Source organism: Nelusetta ayraudi, unplaced genomic scaffold (genome assembly GCF_046127955.1).
Source record: "Nelusetta ayraudi isolate G7.1 ecotype Tasmania unplaced genomic scaffold, CSIRO-AGI_Nayr_v1 ptg000097l, whole genome shotgun sequence".
In the NCBI taxonomy this organism is placed as follows: Eukaryota; Metazoa; Chordata; class Actinopteri; order Tetraodontiformes; family Monacanthidae; genus Nelusetta; species Nelusetta ayraudi.
Genome location: NW_027466147.1, coordinates 763,800 through 787,470, shown reverse-complemented (window position 1 = coordinate 787,470; position 23,671 = coordinate 763,800). Strand labels below are relative to the sequence as shown.

The 23,671-nt window shown below is 46.9% G+C and overlaps 1 protein-coding gene across 4 annotated transcripts in view; it reads right to left on the bottom strand.

Annotated features, from left to right (window-relative positions):
- The window catches only part of ldb2a (LIM domain binding 2a), an 83,368-nt gene extending 67,831 nt beyond the window's left edge, over window positions 1-15,537 (bottom strand). For 2 of the 4 annotated variants that reach the window (XM_076048225.1, XM_076048226.1), the window contains exon 1: window positions 15,073-15,537. In XM_076048225.1, coding sequence (XP_075904340.1) covers window positions 15,073-15,204 — 132 coding nt within the window. In that variant the 5' untranslated portion in view covers window positions 15,205-15,537. The remainder of the gene's footprint in view (window positions 1-15,072) is intronic. The other 2 variants (XM_076048223.1, XM_076048224.1) reach the window with 1 other exon arrangement.
- Window positions 15,538-23,671: the final 8,134 nt, after the last annotated feature.

Below are 23,671 nucleotides of genomic sequence, written 5' to 3'. Positions count from 1 at the left end.
TCATTATAATAATTTTTTTTTTTTACATTTTGGCATTGGCTTGGCCAAATTTTCAGAGCGAGGCTGGCTGAGCCGGGCTGGTTTGGCCCGCGTGGAAAGACGGGACAGAACTTGGAAGTGAGCCACAGATGAAGCCCCTGCTGGTGGACACCAGAGAGAATCTCTTCAAATTCAACATTCCCCCAACCCAAATAACCCCCCCCCCCCCCCAAAAAAAAACCCAACAAAATAAAACAAAAAAAAATGTTCTGGGCTTCTCATTGGCAACAAATTATAAACTTACTGCAGTTAGTGAAAGACCAATGTGTTGTTTATTGCTCAGTTAACTCACCAATCTTCCCCCCTCATACATTTTCCTCTACTTTGCATCCGGTTCCCCCCCGCTGCCATCCACGCTGACTGACACTCGACATCGTCCCGTCATACAGGCCCCAAACGAACCACGCGGCGTGACGGTGTTTGTTGTCAAGCTCTGCCAATGCAGGCCTAAAGAGAAGCCGAGCGGTCGCCGCAGTGACGGCTGTCGGCTGATGCCGGCACTATTGATTCCAATGGATCTGATGGTGCTGCTGCTGCGCCTGCTGCTGCTGCAGCTGCTGCAGCTGCTGCTTCTGGGGTTTTATCAATGTGTCAATTGCTCACTAGCCGACCGCAAATCACCTGCACTGGCCAGGACCCCAGGGATTTGCTGGAAATCCGGCAGGATTGGAGGGACAGCAGGGGGAGTATCCTCGGTAAATGGCAATGGAACTCAAGGTTAAGTCCATACATATAAAAATGTACTAAGAGGAGAGTCAGATGACAGAGTGCAGGGAAGGATCGGAGGTAGATCAGTTTAAAGGTTATTGAGATTCAAAATTCACTTTAGCAGTGGTTCCTAGCGGTAATCTGCGTGTCCCCATCAAAATAATCCCAAATAATCTGCTTGTTTTACATAAAGTTGTATAGAGTGACGTATTGCCTGCATGTATTGCCTGAGGGATTTTGTGTACTAGAAGTTGCATTGGCCATATTGGTTCTGAGAGTCTGAAAGTGGCATAAACTCCACCAATAAACACAAACAGCTCCATTAAAGGACCCACATCTACTTGTGTCATGGTTTCTGACAACATCCCTGACTCCTTTCAAAGACTTTGTCTGCTTGCTCGCTCAACCAGTCAGAGCGCCTGTAACCAAAACGCTCGGTTCTGAAACACCAGCACTTGATGCTGTCACATGGGGCACTAATGTCTCTCTAATGTCCCTCCCAGGTCTGTCCTCTGACACCGCCTTGCTTCTGTCCCTTTCCAAACATCGGGAAGGTCCAACAAAGCCTCGGTTTTAGCAGGAGGCTGCAAATAGAGGACTAGCAAAATAACTGTTTTTTTTCTGCCTTTCGTGAGAGCGCAATGAAAAATAAAACTTCAATAACAATGATGCATGATAACATCCGTGAAATCAAGATATCCCTTTGCACAACAGGTTGCGTCACCATCTCTGTGCTCTTTCTCTCTCTTTCTCTCGCTATTCTATTTATCTCACACCCAGTCACAAAAAAAGACAACGGCTCCTTTCCATCTCTCGCTCTAATCCAGCGGCCCGTGAAGCGTCAAACATGTCTATGTTTCAAATGAACCCCCTCCTCTCGCAACCTTTCTCGCTCGTCTGTATTTTTGTAGCCTGCTTGTGTGAGCCTCTGGCGGCTAAAAAAGCCTCCAAGAGTGTAGGCGTGTCTGGGGCCCGACCTTGGAGAATTACCAATGTCTGAAACCCCATTCAGCTGCTGAATAGCGGCGGGCCCGAGCTGGCAGGAGGGAGCTGGGGAAGTTTTACTCTTGTCAAAGATTCAAACAGCCTCAGGTTATTGGGGAGCACAAACAACTTAACAGAAGCAAAGGATCTCTGGGTGTTTCAAAGGGAGCTTTAGCGAAAGGTAGCGTTTTGTTTGATTGTGTGTTGAAGGCCACTGACAGATGCAGCGTTTTTATCACACGTCCAGAGGTTTTTTTTTTCCACCCCTCCCAAAAGGCAGAGATTCATGCTTCCTTTCCAAGACCAAGATCATTTGGATTTTGAAGGACAAACCTGCTTTATGTCTGGGTGTTTTGGAGAATATTCACATTTTCCAGGTAGAGCCGAGTTCACTTTGACAGAGCTTTAAAAAAGGAAATTCTTTAATGTTTGATTGGTGAAAGAGTTAGTTTCATTGACTGAGGAGCCAATGTAGTGAGGCTGATTCAGATCTTAAAATCATTCATAAACAAAGAAATTGCTTTAGACATAAAAAAAAATGTTTCAATTATTACAAGATTGAAGATTGTTTTATTTCAGAAAGACGGAAATATTTCTTTCTCCAGTTCCAAGAACCGAAAGTTGCCCATGAAGGCGAAAAAACACATTTTATGTTGTTGAAAAAAAAAAAAATCTCACCTTTCATCTGGTAAAAAAAGGGAAGTTGCTTTCCTTGAACAGCCACCGCACACTCACCACGAGTGAACTTCCCCCCAACAAATGAAGTCGCTGAAGAAGTTCCCTGTGCACGTCGAGCAGCGTGGCTGCCAATTTCCCTGGGCACAGTTCCAATTCTCTGGAGTCGGAAATTGCAGGCGGCAGTCAGAAAACTAAGGCTCGCGCTCTGCTGCTCTACGTAGGAGATGGCGAGGCACCGGACGGAGGTCCACAACAGCTAGTAACACTGTCTCGCCAAAGCACAAGATCGCGGTAAACACTGGCAGAGTGAGAAGTGGTGCAAGGCTTCTTGGAAGCAAATATCAGCGACACGCAAAGTTGTTGCTAAAACTGAAAAAGAAAAACTTGGGGCCCAATAAAATGACCAGAGCCTTGGATCGCTCCAATTTCAAGTCTGCTCTGTTTTAAAATCTCACTGGGTTCCATCAGCTACCTTCCTCTAACCAGCAGCCTATACAGATAGTAATGTGGACGATAAAGAAGGGAAGCAGTTGAGTCAAGCTGTTATTCTTTGCAACAGAGTTCAGCAGTGGGTCACTGCTGCTCCTACTTGACTCTAGTCAGGTTGGGGGTTTAAGTTAGATAGGGTTATAGTGAGTGTAGGGTTATAGGAGGTCAATCAGAAACAAGTAGAGGTGGGTCTTACTGACATCTGTCTGAGAGAAAAGGCTTCCAAGCCCCTCCACAAAACCACAGGGAGAGACAGTTAACCCAATTTCCTTCCAAGTTCAGCCTCCTCTTCCAAATGCTTCCGACTGACACTGTCTAATACAGCTGTGTCATAAATATAGAGAATTAAGGAAACATTTCCGAAACATAACAAACACTTTTGCTCACATTGGAAAGGCTTTCAATCATTTCTTTCAAAAACTTTGAATAGTCAGCCGAGCAGCGTGAAACGAGTCTCAGCCAAACAATCAATATCAGAGGCACGCAGAACACCAAGAGTGATGCTAACTAACGACTACGAGGAGAACAAAAACATGCCCCAATGACAAAGAAAGAAAACAGAGTGTGAATTATTTATCGAGACCCCCCCGCCCCCCCCTCGAGAAATTAACGTCAAGGAAGGACGGGGAATTAGGGTTTTCACTTGGACTCGCCGCCAATCAAGCTATGGGATTCTCCGCCGCTGAGCTAATTAGCCCAATGAACAAACAACAAACCGCGCAGACTTTCACACGCAGCTTCGACGAGAAAAACTCGATCGATAGCGGATTTCATCGGATATTCTTCCGCTTCAGCGTCGCTACGGTTAGCTGCTATTTTAACTGTTTCCCGGAAAGCTCTGCCGTTGTGCCAACTCAGACTCCGCAGCAGCTACTTCACTGCCACCATCAGCATGACGGGAGGTTTCTGCAGTTCGCAATCTGCCAAGCTGTGATTCACCGTGTGGACGATGCAGCATTTATTTTTTTCTTCTCCTCTCCTTCTTCTTTTTTTGTGACAAAATGCATACGAAAAATAAATGAATAAATGAATCGATGAAAGTTGTCTGGTACAAAAGCAATCTGCAGTCCGCTTATCAATAATTCACAGCTGCGCTGAGTTCATGTCTAAAAGGAAAGGAAGGTTGGGGGAAGGAGAGGATCTGTAAACTGCATCAGAGTCAAACAGCTGATCAGCGAAATGATGAAACAGCCGGAAAGCGGGGACGCTCCGGCTGAAACTAATCCGAAGCGCGGGGCGTCTCTCCCCCGCCGTCTGCAGCCGCACTAACTTTCTGCTCCATAATGAAATATTAACCACTGCTTTAATACGCAGCGCAGGTTGCGCTCCGTGCCGGCGGCATCAAAGCAAGGAACCGTTCTGAAGGATGAACGTCCTTCCGTCCGCTCGGTGTGCGTCGGCACCGGGGGTGAAGTCACTTTTAGGCGACTTTTAGAGAGCAACGTCGAGGGAGGCCGAGGTGTGTCATGCGGGAAAAAAAAAGATTTTTTTGTTCACCCAAAAATGTCTGAAATGTCAGTACTTTGGTTTAAAATCCTGCCTTGAAAGACAAAGAAAAATACAGGGTTTGCTCTTGGCCTCCAAGGCTTCGCAAACACATGCACATCATGTCCTGATGCGAGAGCTTCCCTTTCTGTTTGTCTAGATTTGACATTGACTCGGCCGGTTCCGAGGATTTACACTCAGCCACATTAAGGCTTTTCCACGATATCCGGCGGTGAAGCAGACGGCTTCAGATCGCAACGCTTTGCGCTTTTTTTCTCCCCCCTGGCCTGTTTTTCACCAGCCGCAAGTCTGTTTTTATGATTTTACTTGATCTGAAAGGGAATTAAAGAGGCCAGGCCAGAGACCAGTCACATGAAAACAGAATCCACCGCGCTTTCCTTCATCAAGCAGCGTTTCTAAGCCAGAGAAGTCACGTCGCTGAGGATCTGTCCTATAGAAAAACACCCACGTTCACGTAGTTTCCGGGTGCTCAAATCGCTCTACCTCCATCTGAATTGGCGCCACCTCAGCACGTCATCATAACCAGGTGGCGGAAACCCAGCTATGGAACCTGCGTCCTTCATGCTGTGAGGCAACATTGCTGAAAACTCCAAAACTGTACATTTAATTATGAATGAGGCTCTGAATGAGGCACTGAATGAGGCTTGTAACAATACCAAGGCCTTATAAGAATTTGGCTAAATTCATTTTTTTGCCAGAGACTTTGCGGGCAGTGGCAAGTCGAGCGTGTCTGACTTGTAGCTTCTGAATCCACAGTCTGTTTTTTTTTTATTATTATTTTTTTTCTTCTCACATTGTGTTTTTACACGAGATGATGAAAAAAAATAAATAAATAAATGAAATGGGGAAAAAAAAAAATCTTGTGAAATAAACAAGCCCGCCAGGCAGGCAGGCAGGCATGCAGGCAGCGTTCAACTGGCTCCTGGCTCGGCGGCGCTCAGCTAACGGGCTGAAGGCGAGGAGCCGAACCCTCTGGTCCGCCAAGCCTCAGGATGAACAATCTCGGCGGCGGCCGAGCGGCAACAAACAGGACACGGGCCGAGCGCAGGCTCGTCCGTCCGCCCTCGTTATCTGAGCGGCAAGCGCAACCTGGAAGGAACCACGGGAAAGGGCCAGGAAAAAGGTGGGACTATTGTCCCGGCATCCTGCCGCCTGTGACTGACGCTCATTGTTTGACCGGAGGCCTCGTTTCTCCGGCCTGTCTGGGAACATCCGCAGATTGCCGGGTACAGTGTGACGTCGCCGGGGCAACGGCAGATTGTGCGGCCGCTGGATCATCTGGTAATACTGGTTTGAATGACTATTGTCTGTTTTAACGTTGTTTGTCTGGATTCTTTCTGTCTTACTGTTGTTTTCTGAGGAATTAAGTAAGTTTGGGACACTTGAATCAATAAAGTACTATCTATCTATCTATCTATCTATCTATCTATCTATCTATCTGTCAATCATTTTTTCAGGACTTTTAACTTCTATAAAATCAAGGTTTGCACACTGGTTCCAATGTAAAAAGAAGAAGTTATGCCTCAACATTGGGAATCATTTTGAAAGACACACTGAAAACACAGCAAATGATCAATTTTCAAGTTTAGAAGGAGAAAAATACTGAAAGGTCTCTCTTTTGACTGCGTCAACATTACAGAAGGTAACGTTCACATGTTTCCTCCAGGCAGGACCTTCGGAGTTGGAGCACAGCTGGGCACCGCAGATGTGGCAGCGCGTGCAATAATACGACACTGAATTGTTCAATCACGCCTGCGACGAGGAGACATTTCCCACCAGAGAATATACTGGGTGCAAGTCCATCACGTTAACGCGGCCTTGTGCTCCAGAAAAAAAAACTCCCAGAGAACAACAAATATTTAAACAAGAAATATGAAAAAAAGAAATTGATACAAAACAAAACTCTGAGAGTCTGTGAGGTGAGGGGCCACCCTGGAGGAAGAGGCCCAGTAGGAGACAGTGTGGATACATAATACGTAACATATAGCACCGACACAAAATGGACCGAATGGTGAGACTTTTAAAATAATAATGCACACGTGTGTCGTTATTTCCATTTTCTGTCCAATAACTGATTAGGAACCAAAATGAAGGAGGGTGTTATTGGTTGACCTACATTCACTCTCTGTATTCGGGGCCACGGGATGGAAGTTTTGAATTTTTGAATTGAACCCAATGAGAATCATGTTGGCGTTACCTCTTCTTAGCAAATCAATGGAAAGAAATGTGAGTGTTTTGCCTTTCTTGATGTGGAAATTTTAGCCGATGGCAGCAGCAGTGGATTAACGACCAGGTTTCAGGTAAAAACTATTTGGACATTTCACAGCTTAGAGTTATCGATGGCTGAAAACATTGAGTTAACTAGTTAATCAATGGGTTTGCGAGCCTGTGCACGTCGCTCTCACGCTCGCTGTTTGTTTGGCAGTGATCAGCGTTCCGACTGACTGTGATTTACCTGCCGCGCCGCTGGCCGCATTCAAATGAACACGTTGATATGTTTGTGAACACAAGTCGTTAGAAACCCAGAGAGGCAGGATTTGACTTGTTAAGGTGTAAATTATCTTCCCGTACCATAAACACACCCTTGTTGTTGCTAATGGAGCCTGAAGCAATGCTTCTATTTATTGATGGTTCCATTTTTTTTTTTTTAATATGTTTTATTATTTCTCACGTTCCAACTTCAACTTTTCACTATCCTTGAAAATCAGAGGCGGGTCAGCGGCCCCAGAAGGTCCTTAAGGTGATGCAGTTTATCTCATCCAAAACGCTGTGGCGCAAATTTGTTATGACCGAGGCTGCAGCAGAATACTGGATGTACAAGAGCTTCAGGAATAATGTTATTGGCCCACACATTCGCTTTGGCTCACATTTCTGAGGGGAAACAGTCATTGTCAGTCTGAACGAAGGCTTCCTTGACTACTTTGTTTGTTCTGGTTGTTGTTTGACGTAAGGAACTGATGATCCTTCACTTTGAATATATTTTGACTGAGGGCAACTTTAACGACTGGACATGGGACGGAAAGAGAGAGGTCGCATCCACAACATACTTCACATCTTTCTCTTTTAGAAAAGGAACAATTTTTTTGGTTCTCCATTTTACATAATTAAGAAAAGAATTAAAACTTAGCTGTGACAAACACACACACACAAACACACACACACAAGCACGAACGCACACACATAGAGTCTTTTCACTGATACTCGCAGTGGCTTGTTTTCCCTGATGGTAGATAAATCCAACAGTAATGGTTCAGATAAGGGCACTCTGATGTTCTACACCTTTCTGGTAATTACTCTCAGGCTGTTTCCCTCTCACTCACTCACTCACTCACTTACACACTCACTCTCTCTCTCACGCACGCACGCACACACACACACACACACACACACACACACACACACACACACACATAGAGACGCTGCAAAAAAAATGCTTGAGTTGTTGTGTTTTCCCATCTTGGTAAGACATTTTTCTTGAGGGGGAAAAAAAAAAAGTTGAAATGTATCTCACCGGAGAAGATGGTTTTTGTTTGTCGAGCGTAAAGCTGTGAGAAGATTAAAAAGCGGCACGTTTCCAGCTGGACTTCAAATTCCCTCGCTGTTCGAAAGAGAATATTTAAACTATTTCTTCACCGTCCTGTGTGCAAATTTTCCCAATTCATTTTTCTGAACTGCAGGACATTGCCACTTTATTACTCAATAAAGGGAACGCAGGGATAATGAGGTGATCTTTGTTTTTCTGGTGTTTTTTTTTTTTTCTTTTTTAGTTCTCTATTGGAATGACTGACTTATTGTTCAGTAGCTAGTCTGGTCTCAGTCTTCAGGGAAATTATGAAGCACCCTCGTAAGACACTACTTACGACACGCTGGACGCCCCACCGGCGGCAGAAGCAAATGCAAATCCAATGAAGTGATCAATGAACAGACTCTCGTCTCTTTCCCGCCGCCTCGTTCGGGGATTTGCGCGGATCGAAGCGAACGCGTTGCATTCAAACATTAAGTACGACGTGGATATACCTGCCACCGCGGATCACTTGCAGAGATTAGGAAAGAAAGGATTAGTCGGCCATCAATTAATCACCAATAATCTTGTTAATACGTCGGCAGCATCCAATTGAAACGTGTGGGTTTTGCTGCCTAGAATGCAAACGCGTTGCATTCTTTGGTTGGACGTGCCGTCGACGGGCAGCTACAGAGTCATGGCTGAAACAAAACCATTCAATTCATACACTCATTTGCCAAGTTTAACTGTTTTCCCAACTGAACCAACATCATCAGTTATCACTTCACAGGCTGCTGATCTCTTTAAAACACACTGTGCTGCTCTGTGTGTTGCATTTTTAATTGACATTCTAGAAACCTTTTCTACTGGGTGTCATATAAACATGCGCAGTTACTGTCATTGTTTCACAATACTTTTATATACCTGGCTACATTACATTATTCACTTAGTTACTGTCTAAATTCTCAGTCAAGTCTAGTGCTGCTAGAGGAAGGAGCTACGCTGATAAATTTGTTTTAGTTTTTACTGTCTCTTTTGAAATAATTTAAAGTTATTGCAGCCATGGACATAAGAGTATTGTCCATTTAACAATAACCCGGCCACAAAAGTGTCTCGATGTAATTATGAAATGATGTTTTACAGCCGTAGTAAAGCGAAAGTGGAGGGATGTGAGGGCCACACGTCTCTCCCACTGGCTACAGAGCAGCACAGGCCCGTCGTGCTTTGAGCGTCATCTGCTTACACTAGAGGTAAACGTGAAAAAGCGTCGGCTTTGAGAAACAGTGTGAATCAGGTTGAAAGCTCAGTCGGTGCTTCATTAACGCTGACGCCGTAAATACCGGATGCTGAGTTACCTAAGAACGATCAAACGCAGAGATTTTCATTCAAAGTTGGAGCGTCGGGTCGATGGTCGATCAGCTGACGGGAGGCTGTCAGCTGAAAACAACCTCCTCCCCGAGTCCCCGCCGGGTGTCTTGGTGGCTTATCTTTAATCCCTCTGTGTGAACCCGCAGCAACTTGACCTCCGCATCATAAGCCTATTCGCGTCGGCCGGACACGTCCCGCCGACGGGAGCCAATCCACTTTGGCCCTGACAGGGACAAGGGATTGTGTCGTAATGAACACTCTGGGCCCTTCCAGCTCCGCGCCGGAGTCCATGAGTCAGGTCTCCGGGAGCCATTTGCATAATGAGAATGGGACTAACTACGCGCAATAGACACAGGAATCCAATGAATGGACTGCCAATCACCGCTGCTGATTGCGTGTCTGTCTGCTGAGGACGGGTGCGACCATTAGGCCCTGGTGTCAGCAGCTGGAGCGGCAGCAGGGGTTTGTGAACGCAGCCTCGTGGCTAACACTGAGGTAGCCCCATTAAAATGATTTTTGTTTTTGCCCCCCCCCCCCGTTCAAAAGCTCCTTGTTGCAGTTTTTACTTACACTGTTATTCTGCATCACCCCCCCCCCCCTGCCCCCCGCCCCCACTCCCCCCACTACCACCACCTCCCCCGCTCTCCTCTGCTGAATATTAATGCCCCCTATGCTAATGGTCTTACACCGGCTGAGGTCGACCAGGCTCCTCCTCTGAATGTTAATCCGCTGCTTCATTTGCATACGCTTAAGTGTCAAATTCCCCCACAAATCATCGCAGGTGCCTCCGCGACGGCGAAGGGCCAGCCGCGGCGCAAGGAAACGAACGGGGGGGGAAGAAAAAAAAGAAGAAAAAAAAAAGAAAACAATGTGGCCGCAAACCATATGCATAGCATCAAATCCACATCAAAAGCCTGTTTAGATTGCCGGGTCACAGCGGGTTCACGCTGTGTAAAATGAAGGTAATGGGATAGCAGTCAGCCCGGTGCAGAAATACAGCCGGGCAGGTAATAAGTATGAATGGAGCGGGTAATAAGGTTGGGATGGAAACAGACCCCGTGTCATCGTCGGAGCAGGAGCCGTCGGAGCCGAGGCGCAGTTATCAGTTCAGAGGTGAGCGGAGATCCCAGACAAACACGCAGGACTTATGGCGTCGTTAGGTTTTTATCCCCGCGTATTTCCAGCGCGCGCCACCGACGGCGCTGCAGCCACAGAGGTTGCGACGGCGGGAGCAAGTGAAATAAATAAATAAATGAATGAAAGAAAAATTCTGCGCTTTCCGCTGGGAGGGAATGGCCTCACCTCAGACCGGGAAAACATTTGTTTTGTTAACGAGGCGCACGAGAGAGAGGAGGAGGAGAAGTTTATGACCGTCAACAGAGCATCAAAGAACAAATCTTTCCAATAATTAAGATGGAATCAAGCATAAGAGAAAGTACAAATTTAACCTGGAAAATATCTCAAAAGCTCACATTCTCTGTCGTTTCCTTTACCTGGAAATATTGTTTCAACTGAATCCTTGTTGGGTTTCGCCCTGCTGCCGCTGCAAGGTCGCCAATAAACAGCAACAAAAAAAAGGTGTCGCCTGAGCAACGTCCAAAAACATGTACATATAAAATATTTCTAAAGGAACCATTAGGAACGACCCCAATGAAATGTGCCAACGGGCTCGCTGAAAACTGACCCACGAGTAGTATGTAAGGCACAAAACGCGCAAAAACGTGTTTACTCAATTAGGGAATTCAATTAAAAGTCAACTGGGGTGAACCAAATGGTAGGGAAACACTCAAATTTTGCAAACATTGTCCCAATTAGATGACTTTATCCACTGTGTCAGCAACCATAAAGGGTAAAATAAAAAGGGTGATAACGCGTCTCCGTCTAGTTCAAACAACGTAGCTTATGAGGATTAGCGCCGCATAAAGCACACCGCACCCCCCCGCACCCCTCCCCCCCCCTTTTTTTTTTTTCTTGCTATAGATGTCAAATGCACTTGTGCGCCGCATAACTTCCTCCCGGGGGCTGAGTCTCCTCCGAGTGTCAGCTCCTTGAGTCCTTCGCCTGCCAATGCGAGGCGGCAGTTGCACCAGCAGCCAAGCAAATTCAAAAGCACACTCATGAATAAGACAAATGGGGCGACTTTCAGGCGGAGGAGTGACTTCATTCCACTCCTTCAACACTTTCCAAAGAGGTGGTGTCACACTCGGGCTTAGTCACCAAACCTCCCCTCCTCGTGTATGCAAACGGCGGTGACTCACTTCGCCGCGGCAGGCGCGCTCGCAGCCATTCGCGCACTCAACAATGGCTGTCTTTTCGCCGATATTGAGCGTCTCCACCGGCGCCGATGCCTCAGACGGCTTCGCAGTTTGCGAGCTTCACTGCGTTCCCCCCCCCTCGCCCTCTCTTTTTTTGTGCCGTCGTCGCTGAGAATGTACGGCAACAAATCCAGTCACAGAACGCCTTTAATAGGTCTCTTCAACCTGAAGCGCCACATTTTAACACCGGCACTCTTTTTACAATAACGAGATGACACTCTAATCGTATAAAACCCGGCAATCCGGGCTGATTTCTGGAGAAAAGGGATGCGAGCCAGATGGTGAACTTGTGACATTTTCCTAAAAATTAAACAAATAGAAAAAGTTTGCACCAAAACATGTTATTGATGCGAGAGCCGCGAAGATGCTTTTAAATACAATCTTGTGTGGTCTGCAGCTGTTTGGCGCAGATTGTTTCCTTCAACGCACGATTACTTCTGTGTTTGCGATTCCCTTCCTGGATTCTGACAGCTGCTCGTTGGGGAAAGGAGGTAACGCCAACTGAAAAGCGAACGATATCGGCCTATTTCCGGGCTTTCGGCGAATAGAATAAAACATATGTGCTCCTGCACAGGTCACTTCACATAGAAAACATGAGATACGCCTGAGTTTTCTTTCTTGCACCGGGTTTCCTTCAGCTAGCAGAGATACGCACCAACAGCGGGGACTGCAGGACAATAAGGAAGTAACGCCAATGTCAACAAATCACACGCAGCAATGTCGCCCTGTTGGTCAAACTCGCACTCGCGGCCTTGGTTTCCTGCCACGTAACCAAGGCTACACAACCAATGACAAAAATGTTCCTCCAAGACCATTTTTTGAATGTAGTTTCTAACAATCGGGTCCAAAATTGAAAAAAATAAAATAAAATCTGATGTCATCATCGTGACCTGGCCAATACAAAAAAAAAAACCCAAATAGAATAAATTCAAAGCCCCAACCACACTTGACCGTCACGCTGTGACCACCTGCAGCAAGAGACTGCAACACTCCAGAAAGAAAAATGTGATTGAACGCAAAACACCAGATTTTTGGTTCTATTACTTGATGTTGTTTTAGTTTAGTTTTTGTTTTTTAATTCCTCGGCTCCACACATTTTTTTTGTTTGTTTTCCGAGGCAGTAGATGTGCATAAATCGAAAGGCTACGCGTCTGCATTCGTAAAGATAATTGCCATATAATTTTGTTGAAAGCCTGAACGGTCTGGCACATCTGCATGCAAACAAAAACAGCCAGTCCTATCTCGGCTATAAGGCAGTGCTTCACGCTCATTATATACCCTCACCTGCATTTTTACACTCTCAGCTACCTCAGCGCTGTGAGGAGGAATGAAAAAACAACACCACACAAAACAGCAAACCCTGTGGGCTAGCAGAGGATAAAGAAGCGCAAGTTTGTTTTTTTTTAAAAAAAAGAATGAAAACGCTGATGGCAAATTAGGACGAGGACGTGGAGGGCGACGGAAAGAGTGAACTGTGCAGTTCCACCAGCGGATTCCACAAAGATGTTTTAAACAGACACGTTTGCCTGGTTTCATTTAAACAGGTGTAATGTGGATTTTAAATTTGTCCGTCAGCTCGCAGCATCATCAGGTTTGTTTGTTTGTGCTCTAGCCCTGCCTGCTGGTTCCCTGCGTGTGTGTGTGTGTGTGTGTGTGTGTGTGTGTGTGTGTGTGTGTGTGTGTGTGTGTGTGTGTGTGTGTGGGTGATTGCTCTGCGCTGTCTGGCGATGTGTGCTTGGACGGCAGTTGAGGTTTACTGGGGCTCGGACCGCTTCGCATGAATTATGCATGAGACTGGGCCGCTGCATCTCGGCAACATTGCCCTGGTCTGCTTGAAGATGCGAGTTCCTCTTTCAGGCAAGTCAGCCTCGTTGTGCCGGCTGCTGCTGCTGCTGCTGCTGCTGCAACTGCAGCTGGTCCTCAGCTTTTAAAATGGGATTTCCAATATTTGGCATCCGCGTGGCTTAACTGCTATACATCACATTCATCGGGAAAAATCACCTCCTCCAGCTGAGGTCACCGCGACGCTAACAGGAGAATAAATATTTTAAGCTGGGGAAATCAAGTTAATTAAATGATGAGCGGGTTGATGAGACTTTGTAAGTGGCTTTGGGGGAGAAAACAAAAGCATGTAAAGTAATAATAATTAAAAAAAAAAAAAAAGAAACCCAGTTTCAGATTCTCCATCTTTGTCCATTCCATCATAATATTTGGTGGGTTTCCAGCGCAGAAGGAATAAAACGTTAAATTTATACGCACCAACTCAACGACTTGGGAAAAATCTATAAATCGATTGCCAATTAAAGTCGCCCTAAACTGCTGGTCAGGGGGCTAAATTTAGTCAAGCGCCGTCTTTTCCTTGAGGAATTCCAGCCAGTAGATTCTGACGGAAACTTTTCTTTCCTTTTACCTTTTTTCTTATTTGCACAAACAGAACAGATGCTGCAAACAGATGCTGGCGGTATAATTCACAGTGGGATCATCAAAAGGTTTTAGTCTGGGTGAGGCTGGAACGTCACGCTCGCTTTCGACCGGCTATAGGAAAAGTGACGAGAAATTAATTCGCTTGCCGGCAATTATGTCGTGATTGGTGATTGTCATCATTTGCAATCAGGGTCACCCTCTTTTTTTTTTGGAGGTGTGCCTGCTCCATCCACAGGCTCAACCACGGGCTGCATACCATTTCTGCTTTCACCATTAAAAAAAAACAAAACCAAACAAAAAAAAAAACAGCCTGCATTGCTGTTGCAGTTTTTGAAACAAACCCAGCACCGTATGGAAATATGTTGTGGGGGAAAAAAGACAGAAAATCAGCCAATATGCAAATGCATGCAAATGAGGCAGAGTGCAACTTTGCCTCAGTCTGCGGAGCCGCGGCCGGACTTGAACACGTCTGTCAACACGCGAGTTGCTTCCAAACAACAAACTTTCCGCGTCCCTCAGTCGCAGCTGCGCCGAGCGATTGTTTTAATTTGACGCCTGAGCAGCGACGATCACATCTGTTTTTTTTTTTATATATATATATTAATTGTCATTAAAAAAAAAAAAAATAATAATAATAATAAAAAATAATCTGCCATAACAAATGATGACACGTTCGGGCGCAATACAATATTTAAATTTAAAAACTAATGACAATAATTAAAAAAAATAAAAAAATAAATAAAAAATAAATAAAACGCGACGTGTTCGTGTGATATTCGAGACTCCCAGCCTCCTCGTGCACAGAGTTCCGACGATGAGATTTCATGCGGCGCCTGTTTACTTTCACCTCAGGAATGTTTGGCACTTTGGCATCACATGCACATCGCCCCGACGGACGGAGCTACTGTGCACCCCTACGCTCGCGCCACAGACCTCTTCCCACCTTCCAGCACCGGACCCCCCGAAAAACATCCCGCCTCCCTGTAGCCGGTACCGCAAACCCCCGCACCGGGACGCGGTTCCTCTCCTCCTCTTCCTCCTCCTCCCCGGTCGGCTCACCTCTGTGCGCGCCTGCAGCCGCTTGTTCATCTCGTAGATCCGATACTCGGGCTGGACCATGTAGGGCGAGTGTCTCCGGTAGAAGGGTCCGAACGGGGACGAGTAGAACGGGTCGTGGGCCGGGTTGGACATGGTGAGAGACTCCCTGGGCGAAGAAGCTGCGCTCGGCGCGAATTCAACATCCAACGGGCACGGCGGCGCACATGGAGGGGGGCTTGGAAGGTGGAGGTGGCCGAGGGGGGTTCGGGGGAAGAAGGGGGTGCCGGAGGAGGGGGTGGGGGGTCAGGCGGGAGGTGCGGGAGGGGGGGAGACCGACGAAGAAGCAGCGGCGGCGGGAGGAGGAGAAGGAGAGACGGGGAGGAGACGCGCGACGCTGAGCGAGGGAGCCCCGGTGGGAAGCGGGCGAGCAGCCGCTGTCGAGGCTGAGCTGCACTCTGCAAGTTGGCCTGCCGAGTTCGCTGCTATAGCGTGGAAGAGAGCCGGAGCTGGAGGAGGACGGAGGGAGGGAGGAAGGAGGGTGGGTGGGAGGGAAGGGAGGGAGGAGGGGAGGGGCAGTGGGTGGGATGGAGCTGAGGGAGGAGGAGGAGGAGGAGGAGGAGGTGGGGAAGGGAGGAGGGGTGAGGAGGGGAGAGCCGTTTCCTGTTCCCCTGAAGACCAACACTCAGTTTTGCACTCGTGCAAAAGTTCAAGTCGGAGCTCGTGTTTAAGTGTGTGCGTGCGTGCGCGTGCGCGTACTCGTGTTGTTCTTATTGATGATGCTAAAAGTTGACAAATGATGCTACCACAATGGCAAACAAATTCATTATTATTATTATTATTATTATTATTATTATTATTATTATTATTATTTCCACATTTTATCACTTTTGTGTAACACTCAGACCTGGGACTGAAGTGAAGCCATTATCCCCCCCCAAAAAATGAATCTCTCCAGAACACGGCATGTTTAGCCCTCTGTTTACAGCTTCCCACCACAAATGCCGGGCTGCAGCTTCCTGCTCCTGCTCCTGCCGATGCTTTGTTGGAAGTCCTGAGTGTCTGTGCCACCAGTTGTGTCAGTCCGCAAAGTGGTTTAGTCAAGAAAGGACAGTTTCCAATATTCACTCCATGTGTCCTATTGTTACATAATTCTATATCATCAATTTGTAGCTTGGTGGATGTGCAGATCACAACTTGTCCACCAGGGTGTTTTGGAATTGTTGGATTGTGTGTTTGATGAGTTTTGAAGAAGGGAGACATGGCACCGATCACTGCACCCTGGACGTCAAAATAACAGCCACTGATCATTAATTGGAATCTACCTACTCATATGACTATACGAGGATTACGGCACTAGATGAACTTGCTAAAAATGCTGAACTATCCCTTTAAGGAGAGCAAGCAACGCTCTGGGCTAATGCATCTGACGGCGACCCCAAAATAAACAGAAACAAAGGGCTTATTTGCATCAAAACCCATTCAGAAATTATACATCCACGGATGAAAAGAGTCCACAGACGCTTGGGTCAAATGTCTCGAGTCATAAGAAGGGAAAAAAATTATTAAAACAGATTTTCTGATTTTTGCAGAGTCAACGAAGCTTTCACAAAGTTCCTTGTTGCAAATGTGGAGCTCAAGTACGATGGTGTTCACCTCAGAATAAGTTCACCCCCCCCCCTCTGTGAATCACACTGTCTGTCTTGCTCCGTCAGTATAAGCATCCACAGCGAGGGATGATGGCGCACTTTCAAACATGATTTTGTTCGGTCGATTCTCTATTGACTGCGTTTCCTGCGATCGATGCCGCTAACGACAGGATGTCGGCATGCGGCTACTTTTGAATTAAGCGTGCGGTTCGTGGAGGGGGAGGGAGGGAGGCGCAACACAGCTTCACAACGCACAGCCATGTTTGTAAAGTCCAAAGTAAGATTTTTTTTTTTCTGATTAATTCAGCAGCTTCTCTCGCCGTCGCTGTCAGACTTTAGGTCCTCGCATCAGTCTTAACCAAACGCGTGGCGACAACAGCGAACGTCAGTGAGCAAGTGTTGTCGGTGGCGGCGGTAGCTCCGCCTCTCCCTCGCCTCGATGGGCTCTGATTGGTCCGGTCATATTCTGACCGTCTGAAAAAACGAGCAATCGGATTGAAATCCCCACCGATCCTGCTGCCTCGTCACAGGAAAGCACAACGCAGCCACACTTTCTATTTTGGCTTCCAGCCTTCCACACCTCCATTTCTAATTTCAAACCCCATTCTTCTTTTTGTCCAACCTCAAATCTCGCTTGAATAATTAAAGTTGTCTCGTTCGTGTATGTATTTTTTTTTTTTTTAATTTTCTATTTCCAGCCATGGCACCACATTTACATCCTTGAACCCAAAATGCAGCATCATTTTGCAGCCAGCCAACAATGAAACAGGGACACGTTTGTTCACAACGCATCACAACAAGGCTGTTTCCCCCCGCTTTGCTTTTATATATTGACACCGTGCTCCATGCAACACGTGTGAGCAACGTCATTTAAGCGTGGCTGCGCGTGTGCGTTTGTGTGTCTGTGCATGTCACTCACACGTCGACACGCGCGGCAAAGTGCAAAAATGCGAATCTCTTCTCAAGGGGGGGCGGAGGAGGAGGAGGAGGAGGAGGTGGGGGAGGAAGAGGGGGTGGTGTTAGAGGAGGAGGAGGAGGATGCCACGCCGATTAAATTTGCTCCGCGTTCTCCTCCATGACAGATTAGTCGCCGGCTGCCGAGGAGCCGCTAGAATCTAAAAATAAACAGTCACTCCGACCGGCCACAACGTCGCAACCGAATCTCACATTAACTGGCCGCGCCGGGAATTAATGAACAGCATTTATGAAGTCTGACTTTTAATCCAACATGGCTGAATGGGGGGAAGAGGCAGTCTGAATCGAGTGAGATAAAAGTTGTAATCCAAATGCCTCAGGCATCCGGTCGGGTAATTAAAAAAAAAAAAAAAAAAAAGTTTGAAAAATCTATTAATAAACCGTTAATTAAAAACTACATTTTTAATATCTCAAGACCTTTTCAATTGACATTTCTAACAGGATTTGGTTGCTCGCCTGGAGCGGTTACCACTCGAGTGTGTCTGCCGTATACAGTGCATTAACGTGGACAGCTCATTTAACTGCTTTCAACGTGAATTTGCTCGTGTTGCACGGAGGAGCGTAAACGGGACGTGTGAACGCGCCGAGGCCGGGCGGCGGAGCGTGAGCAGACTGACGAGAAGATATATTTTTTGTTTGTTTGTTTGTTTTTTGGGTGTTTTGTATTTTCCCTTCACCCCGCCCCTTCTCCCCGCAGTGCAAACAAACGCAAAAAAACAAAAAACTTCGCACTCCAAAAGGAATCAGATCCAGATTAATTGCCTGCGCAGGAAGGTCGCAGGTAAAGTCATTGTCATGCGACGGCGCCGCAATGTTAAAATTAGACCCACTTATCGTTTGACAAATTCATTAAAGGATAAGGCACGCGGCGGCGAATGGAAAGATCAAGAACGGAATGAATTTGTCCCGCTAAGAATTATTGTCTGCATATCGGAGCCTGATATTCCCCCTTTTTCCCGCACAAAAGCAGCTACAAACGAGGCGTCGATGAGTCGCATCACTGGACTGGCAGATACGTCCCTTCATTAAGACAGACTTGCAACTCCGGCTTAGTCTAACTTAATCCCACTTTGAACGTCCTGCTGCCGGAAATGCATAATTGAGACGCATATTATTCCAGTTTTCTACAAATCCAAAAGTAAACCTCTTTTGAGATGCTCAAAACAAAAACAAACGCCTTCCATCTGTTAAAGTCTAAACTAAAATAAACTTATATTTATGTGAGAGCTATTTCAGGTTTCCCACATTGTCACATTTCCTTTTTCATTTTCAACTCCAGGAGGGAGCATCCTCACGTAAATAATTACCCAAATGTCATGGCTCTCCACAGAAATCCAAATTTAGCCCTGTGTTTACAGCCCTGCCCCCGTACAAATTGCTGTGTTTTAGCTTTTAAGCTAAAACTGGAGCTCTGTTGGGCCTTCTGCATGTTCGGAATGGGAAGAAGAACAGGACAGGTGGTAGAGCCGACACCTGGCTGGGAGGTGTTGTCGCCAAGTCTGGAGAGGTATTGATGCAATTTGTGACATCACAAGGAGCTGATTGCTGAAAAACTACACGAATTGCCTATGTTTCGTATCTTCTGACCAATAGGTGAAAACACAAGAATGCATATAAAGAGCTCATGTTCCGCCCTTCTGAGAGAGGTTTAGTTTGATTCGTGTTACCCCCTCCACCTCCACCACCACGTTGTGAAGTACTTTCAGAAACTTTTCTCTGCCGCCGTTGATTAGCTTGACTGCAGCCTCTGCTCTCTCTGCCGAGGAGTTTTTAATCTCGGCTTCAAAGGTGAAAACACTCTTGTTGTGCAACTTCCACTACTTTCTCCCGTCCCATTCTTTCATGCGTTAAAACTTTTTATCCCTGCTTTTTTTTTTCTTCTTCTTCCTATTTCTCCTCCTCGTTCTCCTCACTTCAGGGACAACGCGGTTGAAGTGGGTCGAGACTGAAGTGCAGGAGGAAAACAAATGTACCTTGAGAGTTTGCCGCCGTATCCGCCGTGTGTACGATTCAGACCTCGGCCAGTTGTTGAATTCTGAGACGGGGAAGGAGAGAAAGAAAAGAAAACAACACATGCATTAAGGATCGGGGAGAGGCGTTTTTAGTTGTTAACCAGCAAGGTGAAGGCGACAAAACACTTGTGGAGGAGAATGGAAATGGGTCAGGACACATACAGAGACTCTTTGCTTTTGCTTGGTTCTCTCTGGGAGTTACTATGGCAACGCACCCGAGCTCACTAGCTTACCTTCCTGCCTACCTGTCTGCCTTTAGCGCACAAACTACACAGCCCGGCAGCCGTGCTACAGGTTCTGCACCTGAACGCACCGCTGCTGCTGCTGCTGCTGCAGATTCCACAACTCATCTCATCATCCTGTTTCACAGCCGAGCGTGAAAAACCCAAACTTGCCTCTTTTTTTTTTTTTTGGAGTGTTGCTGGCTTGACACATATGCTCTGGTGACGCGTCAAAGCCAGGAGCCAGCGCAGGTTTGATCGGGATGATAGACAAAAAAAAGAAGAAAAAGGAAAAAAAAAAAGGAAAAAGGGATGCTCCCGGTGATTGACAACCGATGATTAGAGGAACAAAGTGCTAAAAATAGAGCAGGATTTTCACGGCGCTACAAGCCTGCGAGTGAAACCTGCCCGTGTGCCGGCGTTTTATTGGCTGCTGGGTAAAAGAAAAAAAACAACAACAAAAAAAAAAGAAGAAAAGAAACCACGCAGCCGGTTCCGACTGCGAGTGGATCCTGGCTGGAACCGGCTGAAAGTATACGGACCAACTCAGCTGTGAACACGGGGAAGTGCGTCCCTTATTTTCAGCACACAATTGTTTTCCAAATATGGATGAAATATACCCCGGATGCCGGAGCTGCAACTTCTATGGTTGGAATCTCATTAGCATTGTAATAGCTTCCAGGCTCATTTGCATTTTGCCGTGAGTGATTTTTTTTCCCTCCCATCTCTCTCTCTCTCTCTCTCACTCTCTCTCTCCCTCTCTCCTACTATTTTTTTTCTCCTCACTGCTGGATGGAATTATAATATTAAAAAAAAAAACGAAAGTAAAACTTTGAAGCACCCCCCACCACCCCTCCATTTTTATTTCATTATTTAAGTTAAACAAAATGTAATTGAAAAGCACTTTTCAATTATGCCATTTCCTCATACCGGTGACAAATGAGTCTAACAGTCGTTCCGAGCAATTATGGGAAGACACACACAACTACAAACTGGTATTTGCACACGGGGAAGACAAATTAGTGTAAATAGATTAATACGGCAAAGTGGAGGCTTTTAGTTGTGTGTCAGAAATAGTCTCAGTGAGGGTTTGAAATCATATTTTTTGCACACAAACCCCCGAAGGACTGGAGCCGAAGTCACTTGACGTGAAAGCTTTTGAAGGCAACGATTCGGGGAGAAAATATTGTAGGTAACCAAAGAGGCTGTTAACATTACACATTTCTGAGTTTGCTGTGCATGTTTAAAGGGATTAACGAGACCTTTGTGCAAGCTGCTCCACTTCGGAGGAAAAAAAAAAAAAAGAAAGAAAGAAAGGTGCAAACATCCTTCGCGTCCTTGCGTTGGATACAAGGACACGAGCAACTCGCACTGTCGCACCTCCAGTTGCAAGACAGACACACCTGCCTACGATTTGCAGACAGGGATGATAAATCAATACAGCGAATTGGAGGCTTTTTAGTTGTGTTTCAGAAATAATCTGAATTACAATAGTGAGCAAAACAAAGAGTGAGCACCCCCAGCTCACTTCCACACACCCACCCAGACCACCACAACCAAGAACGAATGGCTGAGCAAAGGAAGACATTTCTGAGTTTGATAAAAGCAAAATATATATTTAAAATGATTAATGGGGTGAAATCCTTTTACATATACATACTTTTAGATTTGAAATCACTAGAAATAGATAATGAGCATTGAAACATGAAGAGCGGGTCCAATGCTAGGAAGAGGGCCCAGTCAGAGGGTGGCTCTGCTTCGGTTGGTTCAGATGATTTTGTCCTGGAGTCAGAAATCAGGGTTGAACGTAAACACAGCTTGCAGTACGCTTTCCAACCATGAGATGGTGCTCACTCTCACACACTGGGCCTTTTAAAACAAAAGGTGCATCATCCCTCTCGTTGTGACTGCAAGGACGTGCAGAAGCAGCACACTCAGACACACAAAACAACCAGCCAGTACACAAGGTTGGCAAAATCAGGCAAGTGGCCTCATCAGGTCTTTCGCTTGTGTTGAAATCAGGATTGCAGCAAACTCTGGAGACGACACGAGGCTTCGTGAGACAAAGACGCAGAAGAACACGCGGCCCTCGCAGCTGCTAATACGACATATGTAATTCTGGAGTTTGGCGCAAGTAAAATACATTTGCATGGATGAGCAGGACCTTTGTGCACCTACTCCGCCTCCGAAAAAATAGAAAAAAAACAAGGTGAGAAACAAATCGCTGCGTTCAACGGAAGGACACGAGACACAACGTTTGCAGAGCCGGGATTTTCACAGCGAGGCAGCTCAGCGAGCAAAGAGTTAATATTTTCAACCAGTTCTGCCTCTGAAACACACACACACACACACACACACACACACACACACATACACACACATATAGGAACACAAACTCACACACACAGTACACGCACACACACACACACACACACACAGGAACAGACTCGCACACGCACGCACACACACACACACACACACGAACAGACTAACTCACATACACACACATATAGGAACACAAACTCACACACACAGTACACGCACACACACGCACACAGGAACAGACTCACACATGCGCACGCACACACACACACACACTGCTATCCCCACAACCCATCACCCCTGATCACACTCAGACTCGCGCACACACACACACACACACACACACACACACACACACACACACTCACACACACACTCACACACGCGCACGCACAATTCCCAACACCTCCCCCCTCCTCCCCCGACCCCTCCCCCTCCTCCTCTTGCCTCCCTGGGCTCACCCCACGCCCCTCCCTCCCTCCCCTCCTCCTTTCTATCTCTGCCTGCCCCCCGCCCCCCTCCACTCCCCCTCTTCCTCCCCCTCCTCCTCCTCCTCCAGCACCCACCTCCCCCCAGCCCCTCTCCTCCCCCTCCCCCACCCTCCCCTCCCCCCTCCAGGTCAGTTAATAAGCGAGCCTGAGCCTGAGCCTGGGCTCGGCTGTCTGGAGGACATGCAGAGCAGTGTCTCCTGGGAATTGGCTCATGCAGAATGCCGCTCCGCCGAGAGAATGGAATTTTACCCTCGCTAGGGCTCCCAGCCTCCGCCGGCGCAGCAGGAAACCTGACAGACAGACAGACAGACAGACAGGCAGGCAGGCTTGTGCACGTGCACGCAAGCGTGCGCTGCAAATCAAGCCACAAACACAACTGCACGCGTGCAAACACGCACGGCGAGGTCCCCCAGGGGTGTGTTTTTGGTGAGACCATCACTTTAACTAAAGTGACCACTTCCTTGTGAGAGAAGAAACATCCTCACCCCACCGCAACCCCCCCCACCCCCCCAAAGAATCATCAAGGAACCATCATTAACTTAATGGCGACACAGTCTTCGGGGACACACGGCGAGTCTTTGGAGCACAAAGGCGCACTAATGTAAACACGCACACGCACACACAAACACACACACACACACGCACACACACACACACACACACACACACACACATACAGCAGGCAGGCAGGCAGGCAGGCGGGGATGCAGGGACGTCAGTAGGTACAGTGGCGCTAATGAGTTGGCCGGCAGATTTAGAAACAGTGGCTCTTCCACACTTGTGTCTCAAACTTCAACCCCCCCTCCCCCTCCCCACACCCACCCACCCACACACACACACACACACACACACACACACACACACCAGAAGCAGCAACAACAACAACAGTGCCACCACCACCACCATCATCCTTCTTTCTCCCTCCTCCTCCTCCTCCTCCCCCTCCTCCTCGA